This window comes from Neofelis nebulosa, chromosome 2 (assembly GCF_028018385.1).
Source record: "Neofelis nebulosa isolate mNeoNeb1 chromosome 2, mNeoNeb1.pri, whole genome shotgun sequence".
In the NCBI taxonomy this organism is placed as follows: domain Eukaryota; kingdom Metazoa; phylum Chordata; class Mammalia; order Carnivora; family Felidae; genus Neofelis; species Neofelis nebulosa.
Window position 1 is genome coordinate 54,945,949 of NC_080783.1, and position 17,483 is coordinate 54,963,431.

At 36.4% G+C, this 17,483-nt stretch overlaps 1 protein-coding gene across 6 annotated transcripts in view; it reads left to right on the top strand.

The window, feature by feature from the left end:
- Window positions 1–17,483, top strand: part of CCDC141 (coiled-coil domain containing 141) — a 205,962-nt gene that overhangs the window by 101,864 nt on the left and 86,615 nt on the right. For 5 of the 6 annotated variants that reach the window (XM_058712700.1, XM_058712711.1, XM_058712703.1 and 2 more), the window contains exon 7: window positions 16,694–16,888. The exons of the other annotated variant lie outside the window; for it this stretch is intronic. In XM_058712700.1, coding sequence (XP_058568683.1) covers window positions 16,694–16,888 — 195 coding nt within the window. The remainder of the gene's footprint in view (window positions 1–16,693; window positions 16,889–17,483) is intronic. 6 annotated transcript variants of the gene reach the window in all.

The following is a 17,483-nucleotide window of genomic DNA, read 5'->3' on the forward strand; positions in this document are numbered from 1 at the left end:
TTGTTGTTTTTTGGTTTTTGCTGGGTTTGTGTTTTATTCTTCTTTTTCTAGCTCCTTTAGGTGTATGGTTAGGTATTTTCATTGAGATTTTTCTTGCTTCTTGAGGGAAACCTGTGTTGCTATTTACTTAGAACCACTTATGCTGTATCCCAAAGATTTTGTACTGTGTTTCATTTTAATGTGTTACCATGTAGTTTTTCATTTCTTCTTTGATTTCTTGGTTGACCCATTCATTGTTTAAGAGCACATTATTTAACCTCCATGTATTTGTGGTATTTCCAGATTTTTTCTTGTGGTTGATTTCTAGTTTCATGGTGTTGTGGTCAGAAAAGATGCACGATGCATTGTGTGACTGATTTTTTTAAAATTTGTTGAGACTTGTCTTGGGGCCTTATACATGATCTATTCTAGAAAATGTCCCATGTGTATTGGAAAAGAATATGTATTCTCTTATTTTAGGATGGAATGTTCTGAATATGTCTGTTAAGTCCATCTGGTCCAATGTGTCATTCAAAGTCACTTGTTGATTTCTGTGTGGATAATATGTTCATCAATGTAAGTGGGTGTTAAAGTCTCCTATTATTATTGTATTACTATTGATTAGTTCCTTTATGTTTGTTATTAACAATTTTATGTATTTGGGTGCTTACATGTTGGGTGCATAATATTTGCAATTGCTATATCCTTTTGTTGCATTGTCACCTTTCTTATTATATGGTTTCCTTCTTTGTCTCTTGTTACAGTCTATTTTAAGGTCTATTTTGTCTTATATAGGCTGCTATCCCAGCTTTCTTTTGGCATCAATTTTCATGGTAAATGTGTCTCCAGCCCTACACTTTCAATTAACAGGTGTCTTTCAGTCTGAAATGAGTGTCTTGTAGGCATAATATACATGGGTCTTGTTTTTTTATCCACTCTGTTGCCCTATGTCTTTTGATTGGAGCATTTAGTCCATTTACATTCAAAGTAATTATTGATAGGTGTGTATTCATTGCCATTTTGTTACTTTTTTCCCCCAATAGATTTTCGCTGATCCTTTCTTCTCTTGCTCTCTTTCATGGTTTGTTGGCTTTCTTAAGTGGTATACTTGGATCACTTTCTCTTTATTCTTTGCATATCTGCTACGGTTTTTGATATGTGGTTATCATTAGGTTTGTATATAACATCTTCTGCATCTAGCAGTCTTTACTAAGTTAATAGTTGCTTAAGTTTGAATCCATTCTTTATTCCTCTCCCTTCCACATTTTAGGTATATAGTATTGTATTTTACACACTTTTATTTTATTAGTCTCTTGACTGATTTTTACAGAAATACTTGGCTTTACTGCTTTTTTTTTAATATATACACTTTTACTTATGTCTTCCTTTCCACTCATGAAGTCCCCTTTAATATTTCTTATAGAGCTGGTTTAGTGGTCATAAATTCCTTTAGTTTTTATTTGTCTGAGAAACTCTTTATCTCTCCTTATGAATGATTCCCTTGCTGGATAGAGTATTCTTGGCTGCAGACTTTTCCCTTTCAGCATTTTGAATATATCATGCCACTGCCTTCTGGCCTGCAAAGTTTCTGCTGAAAAATCTGCTGATAGCTTAATGGGGATTTCCCTTGTATGTAACTGTCTCCTTTTCTCTTACTGCTTTTATAATTTTTTCTTCATCACTACATTTTGCCATTTTAATTACTACATGTCTGGGTGTGGACGTACTTGGGTTGAACTTTTTTTGGGATCTCTGTGCCTCCTAATCTGGATATCTATTTCCTTTGCCAGATTAAGAAAGTTTTCAGCTATTATTTCTTCAAATAAATATTCTACCCCCTTATCTCTTTCCTTATTTTCTGAGATCCCTATAATGATGGATGTTATTATACTTGATGGAGTCACTGTGTTCCCTATGACTATTCTCTATCTGCATAATTTTCTTTCCTCTCCTTTGTTCGGCTTGGTTACTTTCCATTACTCTGTATTCCAGGTAATTAATTCTTTCCTCTGCTTCATCTAGCCTGCTATTTATTACATCAAGTGTATTTGTTTAAACTTTTTTTTAAGTAATTTTTTTGTTAAGTTTATTTATTTATTTATTTATTTATTTATTTATTTATTTAGAGAGTGCATGAGCAGGGGAGGGGCAGAGAGAGGGAGAGAGAGAGAATCCCAAGCAGGCCCTGTACCATCAGCACAGAGCCCAATGCAAAGCCTGAACTCACAAACTGTGAGATCATGACCTCAGCTGAAACCAAGAGGAAGACTCTTAACCAACTGAGCCACCAAGGAACCCCTCCATCAACTGTATTTTTAATTTCATTTTGTGTTCCTGATCTCTTTTTGGTCCTTTTATATCTCTATGTTAAAGGTCTCACTGATGTCCTCCACTCTTTTCTTCAGTTCAGTGGGTATCTTTATGATCATTACTTTATTTATTTTTTTAATATGAAATTTATTGTCAAATTGGTTTCCATACAACACCCAGTGCTCATCCCAACAGGTGTCCTCCTCAATGCCCATCACCCACTTTCCCCTCCCTCCCACCCCCAGCAACCATCAGTTTGTTCTTAGTTTTTATGAGTCTCTTATGGTTTGCCTCCTTCTCTCTCTGTAACATTTTTCCCCCTTCCCCTCCCCCCTGGTCTTCTGTTAAGTTTCTCAGTATCCACATAATAGTGAAAACATATGGTATCTGTCTTTCTCTGTATGACTTATTTCACTTGGCATAACACTCTCCAGTTCCAACCACGTTGCTACAAAAGGCCATATTGCATTCTTTCTCATGGCCACGTAGTACTCCATTGTGTATATAAATCACAATTTCTTTATCCATTCATCAGTTGATGGACATCTAGGCTCTTTCCATAATTTGGCTATTGTTGAAAGTGCTGCTATAAACATTGGGGTACAAGTGCCCCTATGCATCAGCACTCCTGTATCCCTTGGGTAAATTCCTAGCAGTGCTATTGCTGGGTCATAGGGTAGATCTATTTTTAATTTTTTGAGAAACCTCCACACTGTTTTCCAGAGTGGCTGCACCAGTTTGCATTCCCACCAACAGTGCAAGAGGGTTCCAGTTTCTCCACATGCTCTCCAGCATCTATAGTCTTCTGATTTGTTCATTTTAGCCACTCTGACTAGCATGAGGTGATATCTCAGTGTGGTTTTGATTTGTATTTCCCTAATGAGGAGTGACGTTGAGCATCCTTTCATGTGCCTGTTGGCCATCTGGATGTCTTCTTTAGAGAAGTGTCTATTCATGTCTGCTGCCCATTTCCTCACTGGTTTATTTGTTTTTTGGGTGTGGAATTTGCTGAGTTCTTTATAGATTTTGGATACTAGCCCTTTGTCCGATATGTCATTTGCAAGTATCTTTTCCCATTCCATCAGTTGCCTTTTAGTTTTGTTGATTGTTTCCTTTGCAGTGCAGAAGCTTTTTATCTTGATGAGGTCCCAATAGTCATCTTTGCTTTTAATTCCCTTGCCTTTGGAGATGTGTCAAGTAAGAAATTGCTGCGGCTGAGGTCAGAGAGGTTTTTTCCTGCTTTCTCCTCTAGGGTTTTGATGGTTTCCTGTCTCACATTCAGGTCCTTCATCCGTTTTGAGTTTATTTTTGTGAATGGTGTAAGAAAGTGGTCTAGTTTCATTCTTCTGCATGTTGCTGTCCAGTTCTCCCAGCACCATTTGTTAAAGAGACTGTCTTTTTTCCATTGAATATTCTTTCCTGCTTTGTCAAAGACTAGTTGGCCATACTTGTGTGGGTCCAATTCTGTAGTCTCTATTCTATTCCATTGGTCTATGTGTCTGTTTTTATGCCAATACCATGCTGTCTTGATGCTTACAGCTTTGTAGTGGAGGCTAAAGTCTGGGATTGTGATGCCTCCCACTTTGGTCTTCTTCCTCAATATTACTTTGGCTATTCGGGGTCTTTTGTGGTTCCATACAAATTGTAGGATTGCTTGTTCTAGCTTCGAGAGGAATGCTGGTGCAATTTTGATTGGGATTGCATTGAATGTGTATATTGCTTTGGGTAGTATTGACATTTTAACAATATTTATTCTTCCAACCCATGAGCATGGATTGTTTTTCCATTTCTTTATATCTTCAATTTCCTTCATAAGCTTTCTATAGTTTTCAGCATACAGATCTTTTGCATATTTGGTTAGGTTTGTTCCTAGGTATTTTATGATTCTTGGTGCAATTGTGAATGGGATCAGTTTCTTTATTTGTCTTTCTATTGCTTCATTATTAGTGTATAAGAATGCAAATGATTTCTGTACATTAATTTTGTATCCTGTGACTTTGCTGAATTCATTTATCAGTTCTAGCAGACTTTTGGTGGAGTCTATTGGGTTTTCCATGTATACTATCATGTCATTTGCGAAAAGTGAAAGCTTGACTTCATCTTTGCCAATTTTGATGCCTTTGATTTCCTTTTGTTGTCTGATTGCTGATGCTAGAACTTCCAACACTACGTTAAACAATAGCGGTGAGAGTGGACATCCCTGTCGTGTTCCTGATCTCAGGGGGAAAGCTCTCATTTTTTCCCCATTGAGGATGATATTAGCTGTGGGCTTTTCATAAATGGCTTTTATGATGTTTAAGTATGTGCCTTCTATCCTCACTTTCTCGAGGGTTTTTATTAAGAAAGGATGCTGAATTTTGTCAAATGCCTTTTCTGCATCAATTGACAGGATCATACGGTTCTTTATGATCATTACTTTAAATTATCTTTCAGGCATATTACTTATATCTATTTTGTGTTGGTCTCTTGCTGTGATTTGGTCCTTTTCTTTCATTTGGGAGATGTTTCTCTGTTTCCTCATTTTGTCTGACTTTGTGTGTCTGTTTCTGCATTTTAGGAAAGTAAGTTACTTCTGTTGCACTTGATGATAATAGCCTTATGAAGAAGAGGTCCTATAGTGCCCTGCAGTACAGTGTCCCCTTTCCCCAGATGCTGGCACTTTAGAGAGTGTCTCCTATATATGTTGCATGTGCTCTGCTGTTGGGTCTTGGCCTCTTTTCTTCAGTTCAGTTGTCTACATCAGCTGTCTTTGCCAATTATTGGCAGCAAGATGTGCAGTGGTTGCTTGCCAAACAAGAACTACCCTTTCTGCTGTCCAGACTGAGGTCTCATAAAACATGTGGGTCAGGGGCACCTGAGTGGGTCATTCGGTTGAATGTCTGACTTTGGCTCAGGTCATGATCTCATAGTTTGTGGATTTGGGCTCTACATTGGGCTCTCTGCTGTCAGTGCAGAGCCTGCTTTGGATCCTCTATTTCCCTCTCTCTGCCCCCTCCTGTTTTTTTTTTCTCTCTCTCTCTCTCAAAAATAAATAAACATTAAAAAGAAAACATGTGGGTCAGGAGATATGGTGTTGGTAGGGTTGGTGCTGGTCTTCTAAGGGAGGAACCTGCAGTGCTGGGACTCAGGGGAACATGGCTGGGAAGGGCAGATCTGCTGAAGCCTGAGGTGCAGGGATGGGGAGGACAACTTGGTGCAAGAAAGTTAGGTAAGTAGTGTGGGTGCATGCTGGTTCCTGCCAGCAGCCTTTGTTTATGCTGGAGGGTGGGTTGGGGAGTGAAATGTCACCTGCCAGCTCTACTTGTCTTTATTCTACAACTTCATCACTTTATTACAAACTAGATAATTACTGATTTTTCATGTTTATTGGTTATAAACAGAATAAAATAGTGGTGCACCACCACTATCACTAACATTGGAGTTCCCCTGCCAGCCCATTACTGATTTCCCTGGCTTAGATGAAGTATTTAGGGGAATGCCTTACATGGAACAGGCCTGCCAAATAAATGTTTGTTGATTAAATGAACAAATGAGTACTTCATAATTTTTGTTGCTGTTATAAATTGGATCTTTATTAGAAGATCTGTATCTTCTAACTGAATATAAAATTAATTATTGTTGGTATATAGGAATGTTACTAATTTTCTTATATTGTTCTTATATACAGCAACTTTAATGAACTCTTATTGATTTAAATTGTTTTTCTAGATTCTCTTGGTTTTGGTATGTAGAAAATCATAATCTACAAATAACGTCAATAATCTTTCTCTCTTTCTTTCTTTCTTTCTCTCTCTCTTTCTTTCTTTCATTGGATAAGACCTTCAGTAAAATGGAGACTAGCAGCAGTGATAGAGGACATTTTTGTTTTATTCCTGGCTTTAAATAGAAGGCTTCAAATGCTTTACCATTAAGTATAGTGTTTCTTAAGTTTTTAGTTTTTTTTTTTTTTAATTTTGGTTTGGTTTTTACATCTGTCCTTTGTTACATTTCTTATTTTCTTTTTAAAATCATGGATAGACACTGAATTTTATTGATGCCTCTTTTTGTATTTATTGAGATTATCATATGGTTTTTCTCTTTTGTTTTTTTGGCGAATTGCATTTCTTTGTTTTTTAATGTATTTAATTTACTTTTTGGCCAATATATTTCCATTGTCAAAAAAAAATATTAAAGGAACGTAGAAAAACCTGTAATAAAATATTTCTCTTTTCACCTACCTGATTCCCTTCCATCATGCCAAAAGTAACCATTGTTATTAGTTTTTTATTATATGTCTAATTTCTTTATGTTATCTAAACAAATACAACTATATATTCATATTTTGTCCCTTTGTTACCTCATTAGTGGCCTACTACACTCATTGTTCTGCATCTTGTTTTTATTACTTGGTTACTTTTCTATATTAGTATATAGATGTTGTTCTGATGCTTTTGCTATAGAGTATTCCGTTTATAGATGTATTTATTTAAAATAACCCTCATTGATTGACCTTCTGATTGCTTTCAGAGTTTGAGTTTTTTATTTTTTTAGTTTAATAAAACTAAACAGTTTAGTAAGTCATTTTCTTTTTCCTTAACTTTTTATTATTAACTATATTAACTCTTCTTCCTTAACTTTTAAGTTTGAAACTCCACACAGAAAATTTAAAAGAACAGTACAGAATGAATACCCATATAGACTTTACCAATTTAAAAATTTTGTTACATTTCCTTTATCTCTTAGTATGTATTTGCATATATTTACTTTTTCTTATATCATTTCAAAATAAGTTGTGAACATCATGCATTTTCACCCTCAGCATTTCAACAGATATACTAATGATAAGGATGCTTTCTTCTATTGCTGTAATCCAATTATACGCCCAGTGAATTTCACATTGACACAATATTTTATGCTCTGTTGTTCATTTACAAATGTCTTCAAATTGTCCCAAATTGAGGATAATGCATTGCATTTGATTGTCATGTGTGCTTCTTAGTAAAACTCTTCTGGTTTGGCTTGTGTAATTTCTTCTCCTGTCTATTTCTGTTTCTATGGTGTGGGCTTTTCATTGTCCAGCCATTGCACAAGTGCAGGCTCATCCCTCCATTTTTGTCCTTAACTCTTTCCAATTCTCATTCACCACACTGCTCTTTAGTGAGTGGTGTTTTGCTTTCAAAGATTCTCTCTGAAGAGTGTTATTCACAAATCTATGTCTTTGGTCCTGAGCACTCTTATCTGGTACTGACCAGTTTTCTTTTGGACGTTTGCCCAAGAACTCACTCTTCACTCTCCACCATACCTCCACTCCTCTTTTGTCTAGGTAACCCCCACCCTTTGTTTTAAGTCTTAGCTCAGATATCACTTCCTATGAGAAACACTTATTAATTTTCCAGATTAGATAGTTCTGTCTCCTTATGAGCCAGGATCATAAGGAGCCTACATGCTCTTGCTCAGGCTGTCTCTGCTTGAATCAGCCCCTTGCCTTCCTCCCAGTCCCACACTACACTCACTAGTTGAAGGTCTCACCCATAATTCAGATTGTATAAATCTGATTCTGAAATTCCCAAATCAGATTCCCAAATCAGAATTTATTTTTTCTTCTACTGAACACTGTTTTATTTTCCATTTGCACTTACAATGATCTATTTATATTAGTTAGGTGTTCTTAAGATTTGTTAAATAATGCTTTTTAGATTGGACCGTATTTGGTATAGGAGAGTTATAGAAGGTCAAACCCAGTATCACATGCTGCTGATTCACAGATTATTGAGTATGGAATCAGAATCCTGTGTATATACATAGTGATTAGCTAAAAAACAGAACCTATATGAAGGGAGACAAATTGAAGAAATTCTAGCCTTGATTAGATTTTGTTAAAAGACAAGTTATTTCTTCTAAACCATTAGAGGTAAGGGGTTTTCCTGTAATAAAGATATAGTATATATGTATTATAAATATGGTTATAAAAGGTTTGAAGGAAAGTTAAAGATAACCATATAAATGTATAGAAAAGTTTGGGAAACAAAAACTGGATGAGTTTTATACCTTCAGTTTTGTTTTTTGTTTTTGTTTTTGTTTTTGTTTACTTTCTGTTTCCCTTTTAAATAAATTGCTCCTTTGCCTAACACACTGTGAAGAAAGTACAAAGTAGAAAGAAATGCTTTGATTTCTTCCTTATGAATTAAGACTAATGATTTAGTCTTAGGGCTGTTTTAAATTCATGATGGATTGGCATATTAATCATTTAAGGAGTGTAAGGTCAAAGATTTTATTTGTCATTGTATCTTCTTCAGCCTTACACAATACTCACTGAATGAATAAAGTAATTTGTAAAACAGAGGTTAAATTTTAGATTTGGGAGTCATCAATACAAAACATAATTTCACAGAGTTAAATTAGCTCAAAGTTGCAAGGTTAAAACACTTTTATTATATAATCATTCTTTCTCATTTACTGGTATGATTACCCAGTTATTAACTATTTTGGAATATTCTAGTCCAGTTCCAAAACTTCACAGATTATAAGTATTTTTTGTTTGTTCCTGATTTCAAATGAAATGCTTTAGATTTTTTTAATGTTTATTTATTTTTGAGAGACAGAGAGAGACAGAGTGTAAGCGGGGGAAGGGCAGAGAGAGGGAGACACAGAATCTGCAGCAGGCAGCAGGCTCTGAGCTGTCAGCACAGAGCCCAACCTGGGGCTCAAACTCATGAACCGAGAGATGATGACCTGAGCCAAAGTCAGATGCTTAACTGACTGAGCTACCCAGGAGCCCCTAAAATGCTTTAGATTTTTTAAAATATGCATTTTTCCACCCTACCAATAATGATTCAGTATATCAATGGGGTGGGTGTGAGAATATCGGTTTTAAAACTTTTTCTAGGAGATATTGATAGCCAGATTTAAGAGCCATTGTTCTAGTCTATAGCAGATATTCATTGTGGATGTAATATATATGGATTTCCTTTCTTCCACTTCCCAACGTAATCTATTTCATTTAGGAAAATTTTCACAAGAGATAAACATCTAAACTTCATAATTGAATTTATGTTGAGATCCTAAAAGGTATCTCCAACAGATGCTCTAGAAAATGAAACAATAAGTCCTCTGAAAACATTAATGTAAACTGGAGTCACCTAGTCAGCTAGTGGCCCAATCTGATTGTAGGCAAATTGTGTTAGATGCCAATAGTTTGGCCAGCTAGACTTTATTAATTTTATTAAAAAACTGAAACACGAATACCCCCCAAATCTGGATATACTCCTTACTTATTCAACTCAAAGAAACTCTGATTAAGAGGAGCAAAAAATGTAAGAAAAACAAGGACAAGACAGTAAGAAAAAATAATGATTCTTGCAAAACACAAATCTTCAAAAAATGTGTCCCCAACTTTCCATGGAATTAAATTTTCATCCCCAAACTATGTGAACTAAGGAAGAAAAACTAAATGTATTGTTGCTCCAATCATTCTTTCAAAGATTTGCTCACAGTGTAATTTGTTAAGATTTTATTTGATTTTAAAAATTTATTCTGCCGCATATTCATTTACTTCAGTATTAACAACAAGCTCTGAGCAATTAAACAAAAAGCTCCCCTTAATGGCCATGCATTGAACAGAATAAAGGAGACAAGAACCTTCCAAGCCATGCTTTTTCCTGTGACTTTTGGAACATTTGAATGGACAGAGAAAAAAGAAAACGGCCATTACTCAAAAACTATTTTGGTGATATATGTCGTTTCTACTATAGACTGTCAGTCCTAATCCCACTAGGGTTAATTATGGGAAATACAGCTAAAATACCCAAATTTTGGTAGGAATTTGAAGCACAGCCATTTCATCATTGAATTTACATATAATTCACTAGAGAAGCAGAAGCATATGTGAAGTGATAGAGGCCTGTCATTGCACTGCAGGAAAGTAAGGCTCGGTAAAGCAAAATGCCCTGCTTGAGACCACTTACTAAGTTTGGAATAAAAAATGTATTTCTAGCCCCAGTTCTTTGCTCTTCCCCATGAGCTCTGCCTGGTTCAATAGCAATGATTGTCTGCCTCATGGCTGGGACGTGAAACACCATACTTCTTTTATCTTTAGGTGACACAAAATTGCAGTTCTTCCTGTTTGCAAACAATGCCTTTGCTGAAATGCATCACAATGAGGGCCAGGTTCAAATGGTCTGTGGACACTGAACTCTGCACTCATCCAACAGTGGGATGGGACCCAGCTCTCTTATGATCCTTGCTTTCGCGTAGGTCAGTGTAGAAATCCTGGGAACAGAGCATGAGAGGAAACTGTGGCCCAGTGTGCAATCCGACTTGGCATAATCAGAGTTTCAGCTTTTCAGGGGCTCATTGCCGCTCTTCAAAAGCATCAACAGTTCCTCTAAAAAGAAACTCCTGCTCAAAACAGATTCTCAAATATTCTCTGATTAAAATTGCCAGGTTTATTTTGTTTGTACCAGCTGTTAATGCAATCATGTACAATTCTATGCTCTTGTGTCAATGAGTTAATTCTCCTTGGTGCCGAACCAAATGGGACTGTAGACTTAAAGAATGAACAAGAAATGGGCTGTGTCTAATGAGATGCCCTAGGAAATAACCATGCTATGAGAACTATACATGAGCTCCACACATGCTTCGGCCAGATGTGATTTTGGCCAGTCATCTCCATAGCTGGTATTTTCTTAGTAGTTTATAAATATGTCCTCTCTTCTTTCTTGTCCCCCACTTAAAAATTACATTCTGAAGTTTCAAATTTATAATGAAAATAATTTACCACATGGTGTTGGGTCATTAAACCCCTTCATCTACCCTGAAGTTTTCATGTGAATAAAAGTTTACTAAACATATTGTGATTATATTGTTTCTTTTCAAATGGAATAGCTAATCTTCCTACTTTTTGAATTTACTTGCTGGATAATTTTTATGCCAATCCATAACTTCATTTGAAGAGCTAACCTGGGAGTATAGAAAAGAAAGAAGAAATCATTTTCACCTTCTTGTCTATCAGCACTAATCCTCTTAAAAGTACCCTTTCAATCATCGGATTCAACAGAAGCTCAATTTCCTCAGCGGATGGAACACTGAAAGGTACAGTTTAAAAGGGTTACCACTGAGAGTGAAAAAAGGAAAATAATGGAGTGACCTGAGGAGACACCCTGAGCCCAGGATCACACAGTGCCACACATCTTTACTAGGTCAGACATATGCACATATCTCTGTCAAGATTGAAAAGCCAAGGAAATGGTAGTCTTTGGCTTTCAGCCGGTAGGGACACGTACTGGAAATATTTTATTGTAAAGTGACTGAAAGTCAGATGTTTAACACTTAGCAGGCAGGCAGCAACGGCTAGAGAAAACGGACCATGGTTTTCTCCATTGGGTTCCTCCAGCCTTGACAACAGTGACAACTAAGTTTTTTTAAAATAGTGTGATGGATTCAGATGACTCTGGAACATTTTATGTTAAAAATAAAATAGTGGAAGCATCCCCTAAGAAAAATGGCTGGGTAAATTCATCATCAGAATGTTACAGAAATACATCAGAAAATGCCTATGGATTGCCCAGAGAAAACAGAACCAATTTTCTGAGAAGATTGAATAGAAATATTGAATGGACACAACTTCATTTAATACCCACAGAGTTCATGTGAAAATGCAATTAAGAAGACTGGAGATGGAGAATAAGAAAAGATACGAGGCCAAAATGGTCCTTTAACAGTTTCCTTGGAAGGTCATAGCCTACTTTTTATAAATATGATGTGAAGCACAAAGCTAAAGTGGTTTTTCCAAGATTTGGCTCTACTCCAGATGTCTTTCTTTAATGTTGTTTGCAACATTTATGCTAAAGGCAGATTTATGAACACTGTTAGAGAACAGGTATTTCCCTTCTTAGAGAAATGTTTTATTATTTTGGTCCATTGGCTAAGCAAAATTAAGCTTGAGTTTGGGCTGTAAATTTTCAGTTCTATATGTAACAGCATTGTATTTATTTAGAAAGAATGAAGCTTCTGATTCCAAATCAGAAAATCTCAGGGTCTTAGAAGATTTTTTGTAATTTCCAAGACCTTATCCAGGTTTTATGGAACTTTCACCTGTGTAATTCTAAGCCAATAGATTTAATCCTTTTATGCTGTAAAAAAACCCAAAAGACAAAAAACAAAAAACAAAAAAAAACAAAACAAAAAAAACAACCACTTTCTATCGCCTCTCCTCTCTGAAGTGCTGAGGTCAGTATACTGATTGAGAAACAGATTCTAGAGTCAAACTACTTCATTTTGAATTCTGGCTCTTTCACTTACTGGTGTTGAGAATTCAGGAAAGTTCTTAATCCTTCCAAACTTCAATCACCCCATCTGTAAAACGAGGATGGTAACACTTTGCACCTTCTAGGGGTATGGTGAAGATTAGGTGACATAATACATGAAAAGCATTTAGCACAGTGCTTAAACATAAAGAAAAATCAATACTATCTTGCAGACAGTTAAGACACCTACACCTTAGGGCTTGGTGTTGTCTAGGTTGAGCACATAATTGCCATACCCGTTCCTCTATGTCCTAACTCCCGTTCCATTTCCTTCCCCCTAGCTTTGTAGGCCTTCCCCAGGTTCTTCATATTTGTTAAGTGGTCTTCCTCTAATGAGTAAGAAGATTATGGTCAATGATAACTTTTTGAATAACCTGCTTTATTCTGTTTTAACTCCTGAAGCATTTCTTCACTTGAGTCTTTGAGGATTAATACCCCACGGATCTTAACAGACAGAAAATGAGAGAATGGGTACAAGAGACAGAAAATGGACTCATTGGGTCTGGAGGGATAGAGACAAAACACAAGAGTAAAGAAACAGACTTGTGAAAGCAGGTGAACTCATAGGTGATTCAGCTGCTTTTAACCATAAGAACAGAATTTCCCAACATTATTCCAGCTGGAGCATTGGTCCCCTGAGATGATGAGTAAACACATGGTTTCATGGTCAAAACAGGCTGTCCAAAATATTTCACACTGCGTTTCCATCTAGGAGTCTCAATGCACATCAACATATTGAGGATTCTGAGAAGTCCTGCAGTAAAGAGACCTGCTTTGTTTTGTTTATCCCATAATACTGATCGATACATAACGCTGATCAATAACATTTGGAGAATCCTTCCACTACCATTATTTTAGAGCTGAGAAACAGAAATTCTCATAAGAACAAATTTTGGTGTGCTAGTGAACCATGGTAAAACTGATGGAATGAAAAGGGGGACTAACAGTGAGTGTTTATTACATGTGCCAGAAATTGTGCTAACTGCTTTAAAAACATTTGCTCTTTCCTGATAAGGTTAAGGTAATGATTTTTAAGTGGGAAGGATATTTACAGTGCTTTATGAAAGAATGTCATGGAACATATTAGCTATCTTTAAGTGGGGACAGACTAGCTCTTTAAAAAATGAAGGATCTTGAGAAATCACATAGCCCATATTCATGCCTAAGAATATTGATTTTGCACTCACTGAGAAATCTGGAGTGTGAAAAGTTCATAAACAACTGGAAAAAAATCCACAATGAATCACCAAAGTAGTAACTGGTAAAAGTTTATTGTGCACACACCAAAAAGACAATATGCAAACCAGAGCACTCACCCCAAAACATGGAACAAGGCTCAGGGGTATATTATTATAAAGCAGCCTAAATAGTGAGGAAACGGTGACTTCTTACTCTTCACAATTATTGGTTATAATATCAGAATTTCCTTAAATGATGGGGAATTGGTCAGTGGTTACCTCATAGCAACCTTGGGAAAGGTTCAAGTTTTGCTTATAATTTCCAGAGACATAAACAAGAAATGACCCAGGTCAAGTCAGCCTTGCAAAATAAGCTAAATTAAGCTTTGTTTGTATGACTAAACTGGTTATGTCTGCTCAGGCCATTTTTTTTTTGAAGTTTTATTTATTTTTGAGAGAGAGTGAGTTGGGGAGAGGCAGAGAGAGAGGGAGACACAGAATCCGAAGCAGGCTCCAGGCTCTGAGCTGTCAGCACAGAGCCCGATGTGGGGCTCGAACTCACAGACTGTGAGATCATGACCTGAGCCGAAGTCAGACGCTTAACCAACTGAGCCACCCAGGTGCCCCTGCTCAGGCCATTTTTAAGGCTGGTCTCCATTTGTTTTTTATTTTAACAACCCCCTCCCTCTTTGGTCATTCTCTTAGAAGGCTGAGAGTATGATCAGCCACTATAGCGTTATATTTGGTTACCACCATTGATGTGGTCAGGCTGAAGAATCACACGTTAGCTGTTTCCATTAGTTGAGTCATCAGGATGTGTTTATAGGACCAGCATACATTTCATACATTTGATAATGTAAGTATATATGAAAATTATGTAAAATAGCAGTTTATATATTGTTGAAGGAAAGAACTACACTTTATTCTTTCTTCATATTCCCCAAGCTATCTATCCTAGCATGGTATCAGGTACATAGTATTTAGTATGTCTTGTGAAATGAATGAATGGAAATGGTAGTGGTAAATTGCACTAAAAATTATACTTATTTTACATAGTATAATGTAACAAGTGTAACTTAATAATAGGACGTTTGCCTTAGGGAACAAGCCAGGATGGAGGTAGAATGTAATTTTTGAAATTTGGCGCTAAATTTCTGATGCTTTAACAAACAACCTATGCTGTTTTTAGCCACAGTCTTAGCTGAGATGGGTACCGAAAATTCACTCACAAGACATCCATGTTAGAGATATTTTATGAAGTTGAATCTGGCTTCATCTTTTGCAAGAAATTTGAGTTTCCCTTTAAATAAATAAAGTGTTAATATGTTCAGTTAACTCCAACTTTTATTTTCTTCTCTACTTACTGTTTTTCATCCTTGTGTAACAGAAAGTAAAAAACTACCTCCTTTCTTTTCCTGAAATGTTTATATAGCACTAAGAATGAAGTATTGAGAGGTGAGACTCAGGTCAGGAAGGAGGGAATACTGCACCATACCAACTATTAATTTTGTGGAGAATAACAGATCTTAATTTTAGTTCTAAGTGTAGGCGCAATACAAACACAACCACCATAAAATATAAGATTTCTCTTCCTGTCTTGTACATATTTGCCCACATTGGCAGTGAGACCGAATTGTGGGAAGTAGACTTTTTATATTTAATTAAATGAAAACAGATCAAAGTGAGTTAGAGATTAAAAAACGCTATTGACTGGGCAGAAAACATGAATAGACACTTCTCTAAAGAAGACATCCGGATGGCCAACAGGCACATGAAAAGATGTTCAACGTCGCTCCTTATCAGGGAAATACAAATCAAAACCACACTCAGATACCACCTCACGCCAGTCAGAGTGGCCAAAATGAACAAATCAGGAGACTATAGATGCTGGAGAGGATGTGGAGAAACAGGAACCCTCTTGCACTGTTGGTGGGAATGCAAATTGGTGCAGCCGCTCTGGAAAGCAGTGTGGAGGTTCCTCAGAAAATTAAAAATAGACCTACCCTATGACCCAGCAATAGCACTGCTAGGAATTTATCCAAGGGATACAGGAGTACTGATGCACAGGGGCACTTGTACCCCAATGTTTATAGCAGCACTCTCAACAATAGCCAAATTATGGAAAGAGCCTAAATGTCCATCAACTGATGAATGGATAAAGAAATTGTGGTTTATATACACAATGGAATACTACGTGGCAATGAGAAAAAATGAAATATGGCCTTTTGTAGCAACGTGGATGGAACTGGAGAGTGTGATGCTAAGTGAAATAAGCCATACAGAGAAAGACAGATACCATATGGTTTCACTCTTATGTGGATCCTGAGAAACGTAACAGAAACCCATGGGGGAGGGGAAGGGAAAAAAAAAAAAAAGAAGAGGTTAGAGTGGGAGAGAGCCAAAGCATAAGAGACTGTTAAAAACTGAGAACAAACTGAGGGTTGATGGGGGGTGGGAGGGAGGGCAGGGTGGGTGATGGGTATTGAGGAGGGTACCTTTTGGGATGAGCACTGGGTGTTGTATGGAAACCAATTTGACAGTAAATTTCATATATTAAAAAATAAAAAATAAATAAAAAAATAAAAAAAAGAATTGATGAAAAAAAAAATAAAAATAAATAAAAAAAACGCTATTGACTATACTTTGGGTATGTTTTCACACAGCGTTAATGGAAGAAGTAGCCTGTATTTGGGGCAACTGGATATTCCATCGATCACACATCCCAACCAACCTGCCTCTTCCTAGTCTCTTTCTTTTTTATCTACCTTCTTTTTTACCTACATCTTGGTACTGAAACCTGGAATGTAGCATTTACTCCTTCATAATTTGAAAATACAGTGACAGATGGTTACTGATACATTCAACCCATCTAAATGTTCTCTGAGTCTTAGCACAGTTGCAAAGGGGAGGATGTGTAAAATAAACTGGAGTGATCTCTTGTAGGAATGGAATTCTGCTGTTGAGAAGCTAAAGAGTGATGCACTTGGGATTCTGCTGTCCAAGGACTATGTGGAGAAGGAACATCTACAGCTCTCTAACCAGAAACTGGATCAGCTTCAAGGAGAATTTGGTCAGCTCATGGTGGAAAGGAAAACCTGGTTAAAAAAGGCAAATGTTTTTTTTAACAGTGCCAATAAGGTCAGTGGGAAGTTACGTTGGTAATTTTAGGTAATCAGGACAGACCAGTAAAAGACTCATGATTTCAGTAGGCTGGCGAACATCACAGAGGTCTGGATTCCACATAGATTTTCAAAATTAATAGCAGCAAAAGTGAACTTTTAAAAATATATTCCTTTATGATGAGTACTGGATGTTATATGTAAGTAATGAATCACTAAATTCTACTCCTGAAACCAATATTACACTGCATGTTAACTAATTAGAATTTAAACAAAAATTTGGAAAGAATATATTCCTATCATGGCCATTATTTGGTTCTCAAAACTAGGAAGTTCTATGCTTTGACATGTTAAAAAAAAATCCCCATGAGGGTTTCATCTTAGAGCCGTCATTGAACTGCTTGAGGGGACACTTGTGCCAACACTGCCATATTTCTCATGGAGTAAGGGAATTATCATAAAATGTATCAAGGTTAAAATAACACCTTGAAATTTTCACCAAAATAAATATTTCCCCTTTAAAATTTTTCTTTCATTTATCAGGGAAAGGTACATGAATATTGTAAGCCTTCTGCATACAAACCATAAGGCTAGAAGCAGAGTCTCAACCTGAC